At 41.2% G+C, this 15,362-nt stretch overlaps 1 protein-coding gene across 1 annotated transcript in view; it reads left to right on the forward strand.

Moving 5' to 3' along the window:
• Window positions 1-15,362, forward strand: part of GMPR (guanosine monophosphate reductase) — a 143,111-nt gene that overhangs the window by 17,624 nt on the left and 110,125 nt on the right. Inside the window, exon 3 of the mRNA XM_073631101.1 lies at window positions 8,651-8,734. Coding sequence (XP_073487202.1) covers window positions 8,651-8,734 — 84 coding nt within the window. The remainder of the gene's footprint in view (window positions 1-8,650; window positions 8,735-15,362) is intronic.

The following is a 15,362-nucleotide window of genomic DNA, read 5'->3' on the forward strand; positions in this document are numbered from 1 at the left end:
TAACAGTTTTTTTGGTAGCGTTTTGGTGAACTGGCAAGCACCAGCCCCAAGCAGCGTCAGGTTAGCGCCAGTACCGCTAACACCCACGCACGCACCGTACGCCTCCCTTAGTGGTATAGTATCTGAACGGATCAATATCTGATCCGATCAGATCTAGACTAGCGTCCCCAGCAGTTTAGGGTTCCCAAAAACGCAGTGTTAGCGGGATCAGCCCAGATACCTGCTAGCACCTGCGTTTTGCCCCTCCGCCCGGCCCAGCCCAGCCCACCCAAGTGCAGTATCGATCGATCACTGTCACTTACAAAACACTAAACGCATAACTGCAGCGTTCGCAGAGTCAGGCCTGATCCCTGCGATCGCTAACAGTTTTTTTGGTAGCGTTTTGGTGAACTGGCAAGCGCCAGCGGCCTAGTACATCCCGGTCGTAGTCAAACCAGCACTGCAGTAACACTTGGTGACGTGGCGAGTCCCATAAGTGCAGTTCAAGCTGGTGAGGTGGCAAGCACAAGTAGTGTCCCGCTGCCACCAAGAAGAAGACAAACACAGGCCCGTCGTGCCCATAATGCCCTTCCTGCTGCATTCGCCAATCCTAATTGGGAACCCACCACTTCTGCAGCGCCCGTACTTCCCCCATTCACATCCCCAACCAAATGCAGTCGGCTGCATGAGAGGCATTTTTATGTCCTCCCGAGTACCCCTACCCAACGAACCCCCCCAAAAAAGATGTTGTGTCTGCAGCAAGCGCGGATATAGGCGTGACACCCACTATTATTGTCCCTCCTGTCCTGACAATCCTGGTCTTTGCATTGGTGAATGTTTTGAACGCTACCATTCACTAGTTGAGTATTAGCGTAGGGTACAGCATTGCACAGACTAGGCACACTTTCACAGGGTCTCCCAAGATGCCATCGCATTTTGAGAGACCCGAACCTAGAACCGGTTACAGTTATAAAAGTTACAGTTACAAAAAAAGTGTAAAAAAAAAAAAACACAAACAAAAATATAAAATAAAAAATAATAGTTGTCGTTTTATTGTTCTCTCTCTCTCTCTCTATTCTCTCTATTGTTCTGCTCTTTTTTACTGTATTATATTCTGCAATGTTTTATTGTTATTATGTTTTATCATGTTTGCTTTTCAGGTATGCAATTTTTTATACTTTACCGTTTACTGTGCTTTATTGTTAACCATTTTTTTGTCTTCAGGTACGCCATTCACGACTTTGAGTGGTTATACCAGAATGATGCTTGCAGGTTTAGGTATCATCTTGGTATCATTCTTTTCAGCCAGCAGTCGGCTTTCATGTAAAAGCAATCCTAGCGGCTAATTAGCCTCTAGACTGCTTTTACAAGCAGTGGGAGAGAATGCCCCCCCCCCACCGTCTTCCGTGTTTTTCTCTGGCTCTCCTGTCTCAACAGGGAACCTGAGAATGCAGCCGGTGATTCAGCCAGCTGACCATAGAGCTGATCAGAGACCAGAGTGGCTCCAAACATCTCTATGGCCTAAGAAACCGGAAGCTACGAGCATTTTATGACTTAGATTTCGCCGGATGTAAATAGCGCCATTGGGAAATTGGGGAAGCATTTTATCACACCGATCTTGGTGTGGTCAGATGCTTTGAGGGCAGAGGAGAAATATAGGGTCTAATAGACGCCAATTTTTTCAAAAAAGAGTACCTGTCACTACCTTTTGCTATCATAGGGGATATTTACATTCCCTGAGATAACAATAAAAATGATTAAAAAAAAAAAATGAAAGGAACAGTTTAAAAATAAGATAAAAATGCAAAAAAATAATAAAGAAAAAAAAAAAAAAAAAAAAAGCACCCCTGTCCCCCCTGCTCTCACGCTAAGGCGAACGCAAGCGTCGGTCTGGCGTCAAATGTAAACAGCAATTGCACCATGCATGTGAGGTATCACCGCGACGGTCAAATCGAGGGCAGTCATTTTAGCAGTAGACCTCCTCTGTAAATCTAAAGTGGTAACCTGTAAAGGCTTTTAAAGGCTTTTAAAAATGTATTTATTTTGTTGCCACTGCACGTTTGTGCGCAATTTTAAAGCATGTCATGTTTGGTATCCATGTACTCGGCCTAAGATCATCTTTTTTATTTCATCAAACATTTGGGCAATATAGTGTGTTTTAGTGCATTAAAATTTTAAAAAGTGTGTTTTTTCCCCCAAAAAATGTGTTTGAAAAATCGCTGCGCAAATACTGTGTGAAAAAAAAAAATTAAACACCCACCATTTTAATCTGTAGGGCATTTGCTTTAAAAAATATATAATGTTTGGGGGTTCAAAGTAATTTTCTTGCAAAAAAAAATAATTTTTTCATGTAATCAAAAAGTGTCAGAAAGGGCTTTGTCTTCAAGTGGTTAGAAGAGTGGGTGATGTGTGACATAAGCTTCTAAATGTTGTGCATAAAATGCCAGGACAGTAGACACCCCAAGCTATTTGCTGAGAGGCATGTCGAGTCCATGGAATATTTTATATTGTGACACAAGTTGCGGGAAAGAGACAAATTTTTTTTTTTTTTTGCACAAAGTTGTCACTAAATGATATATTGCTCAAACATGCCATGGGGATATGTGAAATTACACCCCAAAATACATTCTGTTGCTTCTCCTGAGTATGGGGATACCACATGTGTGGGACTTTTTGGGAGCCTAGCCGCGCACGGGACCCCGAAAACCAAGCACCGCCTTCAGGCTTTCTAAGGGCGTAAATTTTTGATTTCACTCTTCACTGCCTATCACAGTTTCGGAGGCCATGGAATGCCCAGGTGGCTCAAAACCCCCCCAAATGACCCCATTTTTGAAAGTAGACACCCCAAGCTATTTGCTGAGCGGTATAGTGAGTATTTTGCAGACCTCACTTTTTGTCACAAAGTTTTGAAAATTAAAAAAAGAAAAAAAACATTTTTTTTCTTGTCTTTCTTCATTTTCAAAAACAAATGAGAGCTGCAAAATACTCACCATGCCTCTCAGCAAATAGCTTGGGGTGTCTACTTTCCAAAATGGGGTCATTTGGGGGGGTTTGTGCCACCTGGGCATTCCATGGCCTCCGAAACTTTGATAGGCAGTGAAAAGTGAAATCAAAAATTTACATCCTTAGAAATCCTGAAGGCGGTGATTGGTTTTCGGGGCACCGTACGCAGCTAGGCTCCTAAAAAGTCCCACACATGTGGTATCCCCATACTCAGGAGAAGCAGCTAAATGTATTTTGGGGTGCAATTCCACATATGCCCATGGCCTGTGTGAGCAATATATCATTTAGTGACAACTTTGTGCAAAAAAAAAAAAAACTGTCACTTTCCCGCAACTTGTGTCAAAATATAAAATATTCCATGGACTCAACATGCCTCTCAGCAAATAGCTTGGGGTGTCTACTTTCCAAAATGGGGTCATTTGGGGGGGGGGTTTGTGCCATCTGGGCATTTTATGGCCTTCAAAACTGTGATAGGTAGTGAGGAGTAAAATCAAAAATGTACACCCTTAGAAATCCTGAAGGCAGTGATTGGTTTTCGGGGCCCCGTACGCGGCTAGGCTCCCAAAAAGTCCCACACATGTGGTATCCCCATACTCAGGAGAAGCAGCTAAATGTATTTTGGGGTGCAATTCCACATATGCCCATGGCCTGTGTGAGCAATATATCATTTAGTGACAACTTTTTGTAATTTTTTTTTTTTTTTTTGTCATTATTCAATCACTTGGGACAAAAAAAATAAATATTCAATGGGCTCAACATGCCTCTCAGCAATTTCCTTGGGGTGTCTACTTTCCAAAATGGGGTCATTTGTGGGGGTTTTGTACTGCCCTGCCATTTTAGCACCTCAAGAAACGACATAGGCAGTCATAAATTAAAGGCTGTGTAAATTCCAGAAAATGTACCCTAGCTTGTAGACGCTATAACTTTTGCGCAAACCAATAAATATACGCTTATTGACATTTTTTTTTCCAAAGCCATGTGGCCGAATACATTTTGGCCTAAATGTATAACTAAAATTGAGTTTATTGGATTTTTTTTTAGAACAAAAAGTAGAAAATATCATTTTTTTCCAAAATTTTCGGTCTTTTTCCGTGTATAGCGCAAAAAATAAAAACGGCAGAGGTGATCAAATACCATCAAAAGAAAGCTCTATTTGTGGGAAGAAAAGGACGCAAATTTCGTTTGGGTACAGCATTGCATGACCGCGCAATTAGCAGTTAAAGCGATGCAGTGCCAAATTGTAAAAAGTGCTCTGGTCAGGAAGGGGGTAAATCCTTCCAGGGCTGAAGTGGTTAAACCTCGTTGAAAATCTGTAGAATGACTTGAAGACTGACACAAACGGCCATTATCAAATTTGACTGAACTTGAGCAGTTCTGCAAAGAAGAGTGGGCAAATATTGCAAAGTCTAGAGGTGCAAAGTTAGTAGAGACATATCCCAACAGACTAAAGGCTATAATAAAGAAAAAGCTGGTTTAACAAAATACTGATTGCACTGTGATTCTTTTCTATACTCACTGTATGTACAGTGCCTTTAAGAAGTATTCACACCCCTTGAAATTTTCCACATTTGGTCATGTTACAACCAAAAACGTAAAATATATTTTATTGGGATAGACCAACACAAAGTGACACATAACTGTGAAGTGGAAGGAAAATGATAAATTGTTTTCACATTTTTTTGCAAATAAATATGTAATATAGTGTGGCGCACATTTGTATTCAGCAGCCCTGAGTCAATACTTTGTAGAACCACCTTTCACTGCAATTACAGCTGCAAGTCTTTTTGGGGATGTCTCTACCAGCTTTGCACATCTAGAGAGGGAACATTTTTGCCCATTCATCTTTGCAAAATAGCTCAAGCTCTGTCAGATTGGATGGAAAGCATCTGTGAACAGCAATTTTAAAGTCTTGCCACAGATTCTCTATTGGATTTAGGTCTGGACTTTAACTGGGCCATTCTAACACATGAATATGCTTTGATCTAAACCATTCCGTTGTAGCTCTGGATGTATGTTTTGGGTCATTGTCCTCCTGGAAGGTGAACTCAAGTCTTTTGCAGACTCTTACAAGTTTTCTTCTAAGATTGCCCTGTATTTGGCTCCATCCACCTTCCCATCAACTCTGACCAGCTTCCCTGTCCCTGCTGAAGAAAAGCATCCCCACAACATTATGCTTCCACTACCATTTTTCCGATGGGAATGGTGTGTTCAGGGTGATGTGCAGTGTAAGTTTTCACACATAGCGTTTTGCTTTTAGGCCAAAAAGTTCAATTTTGATCTCATCTGACCAGAGCACCTTCTTCCACGTTTGCTGTGTCCCCCACATGGCTTTTTCGCAAACTGCAAACGGGACTTCTTATGTCTTTCTTTCAACAATGACTTTCATCTTGCCACTGTTCCATAAAGGCCATATTTGTGGAGTGCACGACTAATAGTTGTCCTGTGGACAGATTCTCCCACCTGAGCTGTGGATTTCTGCAGCTTCTCCAGAGTTACCATGGGCCTCTTGACTGCTTCTCTGATTAATGCTCTCCTAAACTCTCTCAGTTTAGGTGGACGACCAAGAGTTTGCAGTTATGCCATAATCTTTCCATTTTCGGATGATTGATTGAACAGTGTTCCGTGAGATCCTCAAAGCTTGGGATATTTTTTTATAACCTAACCCTGCTTTCAACTTCTCCACAACTTAATCCCTGACCTGTCTGGTGTGTTTCCTGGCCTTCATGAAGCTGTTTGTTCACTAAGGTTCTATAACAAACCTCTAAGTGCTTCACAGAACAGCTGTATTTATATTGAGATTAAATTACAAACAGGTGGACTCTATGTACTAATTAGGTGACTTCTGAGGGCCATTGGTTCCCCTAGATTTTAGTTAGGGGTATTAGAGTAAGGGGGCTGAATGCAAATGCACACCTCACTTTTCAGATATTTATTTGTAAAAAATTTTGAAAACCATTTATTATTTTCCTTCCACTTCACAATTATGTGCCACTTTGTGTTGGTCTACCACATAAAATCCCCATAAAATACATTTATATATAAAGGTAAGTACCCCCCCCCCCCGGTACAAAGGGGACTTTAAGGGTGAACTTTTTGAAAAAATACAAATGTTTAGAAAAATAGAAAATGTATTTTTCTAAACATTTTTATTTTTGTACAAGTCTCTTTTGTACAAGGGGTTACTTACCTTTATATATAATATAGCGGGGCGGTGGCCACAACAAATGGAGTTTTGTCTCCATAATGGTTCTTCCCAAAGAATATAAAATACATTTATGTTTTTGGTTGTAACATGACAAAATGTGGAAAATTTCAAGGGGTAGGAATACTTTTTCAAGGCACTGTACATACAGTGAGTATAGAAAAGAATCACAGTGCAATCAGTATTTTGTTAAACCAGCTTTTGCTTTAATTACAGCCTTTAGTCTGTTGAGATATGTCTCTACTAACTTTGTACATCCAGACTTTGCAACATTTGGCCACTCTTCTTTGCATAACTGCTCAAGTTCAGTTAAATTTGATACGGGCATAGTTAAGTACGCCCATGTGAGGTGCCATGTTTACCTGTACATCCACATTCATGTCGATTGGAATGCAGCAGCTGCACGGACACTGCTCACAACTGGACAGCCGTGCAGATAGTGTGCATTCTGGGATGTGCACCCACACGGAAACATACATTTATTTTTCCCTTTATTTTTTATACACTGCGTACTAGGCCAGGTATCTAGTATCTATGCAAACACATCAAGCATCCTACAGTTAAGGACTTACTCCCACGAGAACAAGTGTTGTGTTTTGTGCTGACATGCGTTACCTTGCATTGTGAAAAAAGATGCCATTTGAATATACGTCTGTGGCAAGCTGCAGGTCAGCGCACCCAAAATTGAGCACGCAGGACTTTTCTAACACTTCTAATGCATTAGGCATCATGTAGACTGCTGCTGGTAAACGGACGTTTAGAAGCAGTTGGGCATTTTTTTCAACTGCTCCTGAACTCTCCTCTATGTTATCTTATCAGTACATGTACACAGGCTCGTTTATAGTTGTTTCTAGGCAGTTGAGTTTAGAGGCGTTTTTTGTAACGCAAAAAATGGGTTCAGAAGCTGAGTTTAGAAGCATTTCAAGCGCTAACGGCTTCTAAACGCAGTAACTTGCATTTAGACGCATTTTGTTTACAGGCGTTTTTCATTTTTGGCTATTTTAAAACTTTTTTTTTAAACGCTTCTAAACGCAAACACGGCATGTAAACGCGGCAAAACGGACGGTTTAAACGTGGGTTACTATCTGTCAAGTTAAATCGTTCAGAAGAGGTTGTAAAAATGTCCCGTGTACATGAAGCCTTAGTGGAAACTGACTTATGGAAAACAATTAATCCTCTGATTACCATGCATTTGCTGGTGTAGCACCCTCTAGTGTGTGCTACTAGAAGTGAGAGTAGGTAAAAGCATATTCTGGCCAGGAATAAACCTGTCACTGAATCTGGGTCAGTGTTACTAGAGGCCAGGGCTAGATGACTCATCCTGGCAGCTCTCTGGTGCCTCCCCCTGGTATCTGGAACATTGGAGAATGTTCTGGAACTAGTGGGCAGAGATGAAGAGGAGCTGCCTTGAATATTTAGTGGCCTTTTGCCAATTCCTAAGTTGGAGCTAAAGAAGCCTTTAAATAGACATGGGCCATGCCAGCAGGGAAGTTTGAGTGGAAGATGGGGAAGCAGTGCTGAGGTAGGCTGTTGGTGGCCCTTGAGGGACCCCTGCCAGGGAGGCATTTTACCTCGGGCTGGGAGCTCAGGAAAGCTGGCCTGGAAGGATCCTACCAGAGGAGGAGAGGAAGGAGAGGCAGCAGGAAGGAGCAAGCAGAGACAGCGAGCAGATCAGCATGATGCAGGGACAAGACAAGGGGAAAGACCGTCAGCTGTAACAGTTCTTTCTTGAAGACCGCGGTGTGCCAAGTCTTCATCTAAACTTGCCCTGGGAGATCTCCCTGTGTGTGCCAGTCAGGCAGGACTGGGGCAAAAAGTCAGATGGGTAAACTGAGAGGAAGAGCAGCCATGCGTGGCTGGTGGCAGTCAGGTGGGCTAGCATTCTGCAGGCAAGTGGAGCTGGGATCAATGGCTACTGAAATGCAGAAGGAGAGATGTTATGCTGTTCACTTCATCTGTGCTATTTTGTCAAGGGAATGAGAGTTTTCTGCCTGTAATGGGCCTTTGCTGAACTAGCAATATACTGCTAGTCTCATGAGGGAGTGAGCAGCAGGTGCTGTATATAGGAATCCAAGTTTATGCAGGTGGAAGAAAGAAGAGGACCAGAACACTGGTTCAGTGTTTTTAACTTTTTCAAGTCGGGCATCCCATAATTCCCTACCTCATCCAAATGATCATCCCCTTATAAAAACAACAAAAACATGCCAAGGGCTGTTTTCTGAGTTGGAGTGAATGAAGGAAATGCTATGTGACTGGCTGTGCAACAGTGGGGAACCCTAACTCCTATGGGGGTAGTCCTACACTTGCTCTAGAAAATGCACTAAAATACAGCCCTGAGATTCAGGTGGCTGAATTCTTGTATGCTATTTACTTTTCATTGCAACAGTTCACATATTTGAGCATATTTGACTTATTGATGTATAACTCTCAACATGGTGTACTAACTTTTCCCCATTTGTCTTTTAGCATACACTGTTTACTGCAATTCACAAGCATTATTCTTTAGAAGACTGGAAGAAATTTGCCTCCACTTACCCAGAATGTCTTGAGGTACAATTACACTCATGATCAATGTATACTGTATATGTTTAAAGAAAATATTGTGTGAAAAAAGCCATTCTAAATAAAACAGGGGTCATACAAAATTCTCCCCTTCCTAATACAGTTTAGAAAAAATACATTTTTGTTGCAGTTGTGCAAAAGGTTTTACTAAGCAGTGGACTTTTCCAATACCTACAGATAAAACACTTCATTCGGTCTCACATACGATACCCTGAAGGACCCAGAATGCTCACATCCTTTGAATCCAAATGTACTTCAGACCCACATGCCCTTGGTCTGATTCCTTTTCTCTATACACAATTCCCTTACACTATGCCCTTTTCACAGCAACCACCAGCATACACAAAAAATTTTCAATTTACGTACAGACTTGAATGCTGCTGATTGAACCCAAATCTGGGCAACCAATAAATCTTGTTCCACAAATGTCTTGGCAGTGGAGAAAAACCCATAAAGTCCTAACCAGATGGTACCTGGTTCCCTCTAAAGTGGCTCGCTATAACCCAAATTGCACATCACACAGTTTTTAAAATTGTGGACAGATTGGCACATTTCTTCATATTTGTTATACATGTCCTGTAGTAAAACGCTTCTGGTCAGCCGTATATCAGGTGATTTCGGAAGTCCCAGATGCCCCCATCCCCTTCGATTTCCAACATGCCCTTTTGAATCTCAAGCCCCCAGGCATACAAAAAACCACTTTCAAATTAGCGATACAGCAACCACTAAAACTAAATCCAGGGTCTACACTGTCCTCATACACTAAAAATTCAAGCAAAACTTACAGAGTACAGAAATTTCAGACCATTTGGAGGCCATAGATCATTTCCTGCCTACATGGTTTGACCGAGACCTCTTAAATTGTTGATGGAGCTGGCAGATCTGTCTACAATTTATAGATTATAGAATTACAATTACACCAGTCTTACCTGTCTCACTAACTTGCAGCTGCAAGCACCAATGTGATAAACACTTACAAGTGCAGCACAGTTTATTTATTGTTTTTTAAATCATTAACATGTATTGTTAGAAGCATTCACTTTTAAATGTGAAAAATATTAGTGTTAGAAAAGTACTGAAATTACTATGCTGTCACACTTTGAGTGACAATTGCACGGTCATGCAAAACTGTACCCAAATGACCTTTTTATAATTATTTTCACACAAATAGAGCTTTCTTTTGGTGCTGATCACCACTGGGGTTTTTTTGCTAAACAAACAAAAAAAGACCAAAAATTTTGAAAAAAATAAAAACTCTTTTCATAGTTTGTTATGGAATTTTACAAACAGGTAACTTTTCCCCTTCACTGATGTGCACTGAGGGGGCTGCACTGATGGGCACTGATGAGGTGGCACTGATGGGCACTGATGAGGTGGCACAAATGAGGAGGCAGTGATGAGGCTCATTGATAGGCGGCACTGATGGGCACTGATAGGCAGCACTGAAGGGCACTGATAGGCGGCACTAATGGGCACTGCTAGGTGGCACTGATGGGCACCAATAGGCAGCACTAAAGGGGACTAATAGGCTCCACTGATGGGCACTGGTAGGTGGCACTGATGGGCACTGATAGGTGGCATGGATGGGCACTGATAGGCGGCACTGATGGACACTGATAGGCAGCACTAATAGGTGACACTGATGAGAAGGCACTGATGAGCACTGATTGGCAGCACTGCTGGGCGCTGATAGGCAGCACTGGTGGGCACTGTTGGGACTGCATGGATAATCAGGACACTGATAATCAGTGTAGATGTCCCTTTAACACAAGCTGGCTCTTGTCCCCTCCTCATGCTGTGAGCGTGAGGAAACCATAACCGGTTTGTGTTTACATCAAGATCAGCTGTCATTGGACATAGCTGAACAAGTGGTAAAGGGTCGCTGTGATCGGCCCTTTACCCCGATCTGTGATCAGCTGAGTCCAATCCGTGTAGGAAAGTTGTACGAACGCAGAAAAAAATCAGTTGACGAGTTTCAGCCTATAAGGTCTTAGTCAGGACTAAGGCCTTATAGGCTGAGACGCATCAACCAATTTAATCTGCATTTGTACATTGTGGCTTTCCAATAAAATGAAGATTTCTTAAGAGCAACAACTGGTGTGCAGATAATCTTTCCTACATTATTCTACTCAGACAACGACTGTAGATCGAGCACCCAGGAGCTCTGTCATCAATATGTTGTATGGGTAGTAGCACAGATTTTTCTGTTTGCATGCTGACAGCAATCTGCCCTCCGTACGGGCAGACAGTTACTCTGATGCATTACTATCAGTGAACTATCAGGGTGCTGATCAGTGGCAGATGGTACTTGTAGTTCATTCATTCCCAGATCTGTGTGTATGTATGGTGCAGATGTGAGGAGCCCCACATAGCGGCACTGTGTTAAATTGTGGTAGCGAGTGTGATAAGAGGATTCGCCGCCCACTATCACAGTGGGGGTGAGGGGGTGTAGGTAGGTGCTCTACATTATTATTACTACGTGTGTAACATGTTACAAAAGTGAAAGTTATAAGATCTGTGTAGCTGATGGTTATGCTGGGTATAAAATAAATAGTGAGTAAGAAGCTCTTAAACCACAGTTTTGTTGGTGTTTCCAGTGTCTGGTAGGAAGTCATTAGTATCAGATGAATGCTACTTCACAGTTTATTTTTGTATTATTTTAATGGAATTTCTGAATGCTGCTAAAAAAAGCAATTTATTTACTTTTTTTTAACAGACAGACAGTTTTAGTCATAATTCTGCTTGTCATTATTTCTTCTCTAGGACAGACCCTGCTGTGTCTTTTTTAGGATGTATTCCAATGTATATAGCATGTGTAAGCTCTGTTGTGTGGTATTTGTTACATCTGTATACGGATCTGATATGAGCAAACAGCTTCATATGAAACTGGTATTTTGACCTAGGCTTTTAATACGCCAGCATGACTGACGTATTGTACAAAATTTCATACACGCACCACTCAACTGCACTTCTTCCATATAAACCTATAGCATTAAAATAGGTGTTCCCTCTTCCCTTAAAGGAATTGTACGCTTTGGTTGTTTTAACTAGATATTTTTGTAGATATAGTTCCTGGGTTGTTTGTTTACTTTACCTTGTAATGATGGGCTTAAATGCTGTGGTTTCAGTTTGTCCTGTCATGGCCGAATAATTCCTCTATATCCATGTATTACTGGAGGTAGCCTGTCGCTATTCACCAGAGGGACAGACAACTTCTTGTTCCAGGTCGCACAACGTCCAATCCATGCCTTGCCATTTCTTTGTGTTACATCACCAATGTCATAGCTCCCAACTGTCCCTGATTTCAAGGGACTGTCCCTGATTTGGACCAATGTCCCTCTGTCCCTCTTTCCCCCTCATTTGTCCCTCATTTTGGTCTGATCTATATAGTTGTATATAAAATGTACTTTTTATCTTTCAAAAAGTGTTTCCCAGTGCTAAAACCTTTCATCCAATTTCTAATATGCTGCATTTGTACATTTTAAAAGCCAATATAAAGGAATAGTAGTGGTTAAAAAAAAGTCCTTGTGGATTTAATTAACCTTTTTTTGGTTAATTCTCCTTTAAGGGGGTGTGGCAGGGGGCGTACCCTGTGCCTACACACGTTTGTTAGTAGGTGTCCCTCATTCCCAATTTCAAAATGTTGGGAGGTATGCCGACGTGGGAGTGCTAATGTGATGAAAACCCATCTCTCTCAGTATGGTGAGCTTTTTTTTGTTAATTGATCTTTGTCAGATCTAATTATTGTGTAGATCCACGGATTGTGGGCTGTGTAGTTTCTTCACAGGAAATGTCAGTTCTTAGACTACAGATAGAGGTCATGCATTAACTTTTACAGTGCCATGCCCCATTCCTCATATTTGAACACAAACAGAAACATTTGACACAGGAATGTGAAGATTTACTCTACTATGTGTTGTGCGTACAAGGCACATGATGACATCATGAAACTACATGATCAATGCACATCTTATGCAGGTGAAAAGTTAGGAAGGTTAGGAAGATTTATATTGCCTTTAAATATTTATACAGACAGCTGAATAAGTACATTTAGTAGTGTGGATACTTCAAATATCCCATACCGTTCATATCCACTTGACCTCCGGAAGATTTACCCCCCCCTTCATGACCAGGCCATTTTTGATTTTACGGTACTGTTTTACTTTAACTGACAATTGCACGGATGTGCAACACTCTACCCAAATATTTATGTCCTTTTTTCCACAAATACAGCTTTCTTTTGGTGGTATTTGATCACCTCTGCGTTTTTTATGTTTTCAGCTATAAACGAAAGAAGACCGACAATTTAAAAAAAAAAGCAATATTTTTTTACATTACTTTACTTTACTGCAATAAAACATATTCGATAAAAAAATGGAAAAAAATCAAATTCTTAATAATCTTCATAAATTTAGGTCAATGGGGGTTATTTACAAAAGGAAAATCCACTTTGCACTGCAAGTGAAGTGAGGTCGCTGTAGATCCGAGGGGGACATGCAAGGAAAATAAAAACAGCATTTTAGCTTGTACATTAATGGATGATAAAATCAGCAGAGCTTCCCCTCATTTCAGATCTACCCCTTAGATTTAGAGTGACCAAGTGCACTTTCAGTGCAAAGTAGATTTGCCTTTCGTAAATAACCCCCAATATGTATTCTGCTACATATTTTTGGTAAAAAATCCCAATAAGCGTATATTGATTGGTTTGCACAAAAGTTATAGCGTCTACAAACAACGGGATATATTTATTTATTTTTTACTAGTAATGGCAGTGATCAGCGACTTATAGTGGGATTGCAGGACTGCGATATTGTGGCGGACATTCTGAAACTAACTGACACTTTTTGAGAAGTGGCACTAATAGAGTGATCAGTGCTAAAAATATGCACTGCCACTGTACTAATGACACTGGCTGGAAAGGGGTTAAACATCTAGGGTGATCAAAGAGTTAAATGTGTGCCTAGCCAGTGTTTATGCGTACACAGTGAGGTGCTTTTACTAGGGGAAGAAATCGATTTCATTCCCTGGTTTGTGGGCAAAGTAAATCCATTACTTCTCTGCTGACAGGACAGAGCTCTGCCTTGTTTACATAGGCAGAGCCCTGCACTGTGTGTGTTCCGGACGATCGGCGGGTGGCAACCTATTGGCCAGCACCCGCTGATCGCTATCTGCTGTGTAAAATCACAGAAGAGCCAGGTCGCCTGTGGTGTGCGCGCGCACCCCCTACCTGGAAGTAGCAGATCATGTACTAGGTACGTGATCTGGTGCAGCAGGGCCACCTTGCGGCTGTATATCTAAGTTATACTGTTGGCAAGTAGATATAAAACAATGTTATACCTCCATGTGCAGACTTAAAGTTAGGATGCATGGGATGGTATACCACATAGGGGCACCAAAACATCGATCTAAAAAGAAAGAAGATTATGAAATAAACAAGATACAATATTGGAAAATGTTAGGCCATTGCCCTTTATTTGGGTTAAAAACAGAATAAGTAACCAAATAAAATCTTTACAAAGCCTAAATACCTAATAAGCTTATCAGACTTTTAAAATAAATAAACAGACACCAAAATCTCTGTTACCAAGACTCAGGCTAAACGTAACCAGTCCATTCAAATATTTAACCAGTGTCCACCCACAAATGTGGGCGACAATATCCCCAACAAAGAATATTCCTGACTGGGGGGGGGGGCAGGTAGAGACACATTACCTTAATTTAAAATGTATCTGCTATAAAGAGCCTCAAAAGAGAATATTTCATGGTGAGTTGGATCCATTATTGGTTGCTAAATTGTCCCTCTGAAAGACCAGGGCCAATGCAAACTGAGAGGAGACTATCCGTTCTACCCGGTGACAGCTGCTAGGTGACTTCCTGCTTGGAGAAAGCTAACAAGAGTGACCTGAAACAGACAAAAAAGAGAGCACAAAACTGCCTAGAGCAAGAAACGCCCTAGCAACAGACTTAAAACCATATTAAACCCAAAACAAATAATGTAATACACTGCAGCTTACCAATCCTTAGATGCGGTGGCTGCATTTGTTTTCCTTTGCCTCGTTTTCACCTAGAGATCTGGCCAATCACACACTCATTGTATTAGAGTGCCTTCACTCTAAATTAAAGTATAACTAAAGGCAAAACTTTTTAAGTTTTGGATAGAGTGTAGATGTGTTAGAATGCTTGTCAGTTTTTATTGCTGTCTGTGCCCCTGTTAGGGAGATTCACCCTCTCTATTTGTCCTGTTTACCATTAAATTGAAAGTGAAAGTAAAGAAAATCCCAAATTTTGGGTTGTCCCCAGAAAAGTAATAGGGGAAATCTTCCAATGGGGACACTAGTTCTGGTAACCTGGGGTTCCCCAAAGAATTCCCTTAATTGCAGGGATTTCCTCTCACTTCCTGTTTGGCTATGGGACAGGAAGTGAAGGGAAATCTCTGTGATGTGACACAGATGGTGAAAAAAAAAATCTCGCTGGGGGTTATAGCCTTCCCTTGCTCTATCCAAAGTGATAAAAAGTATAGTTCTACTTTAAGTAGCACAGGGGGCACCTTTGGACAGCAGAATTGTCAGTCAGAGGGAAGGGGAGTGTTAGATGTACTAGCAGATTTAGATACACT

This window comes from Aquarana catesbeiana, linkage group LG05 (assembly GCF_042186555.1).
Source record: "Aquarana catesbeiana isolate 2022-GZ linkage group LG05, ASM4218655v1, whole genome shotgun sequence".
NCBI classification, from domain to species: Eukaryota; Metazoa; Chordata; class Amphibia; order Anura; family Ranidae; genus Aquarana; species Aquarana catesbeiana.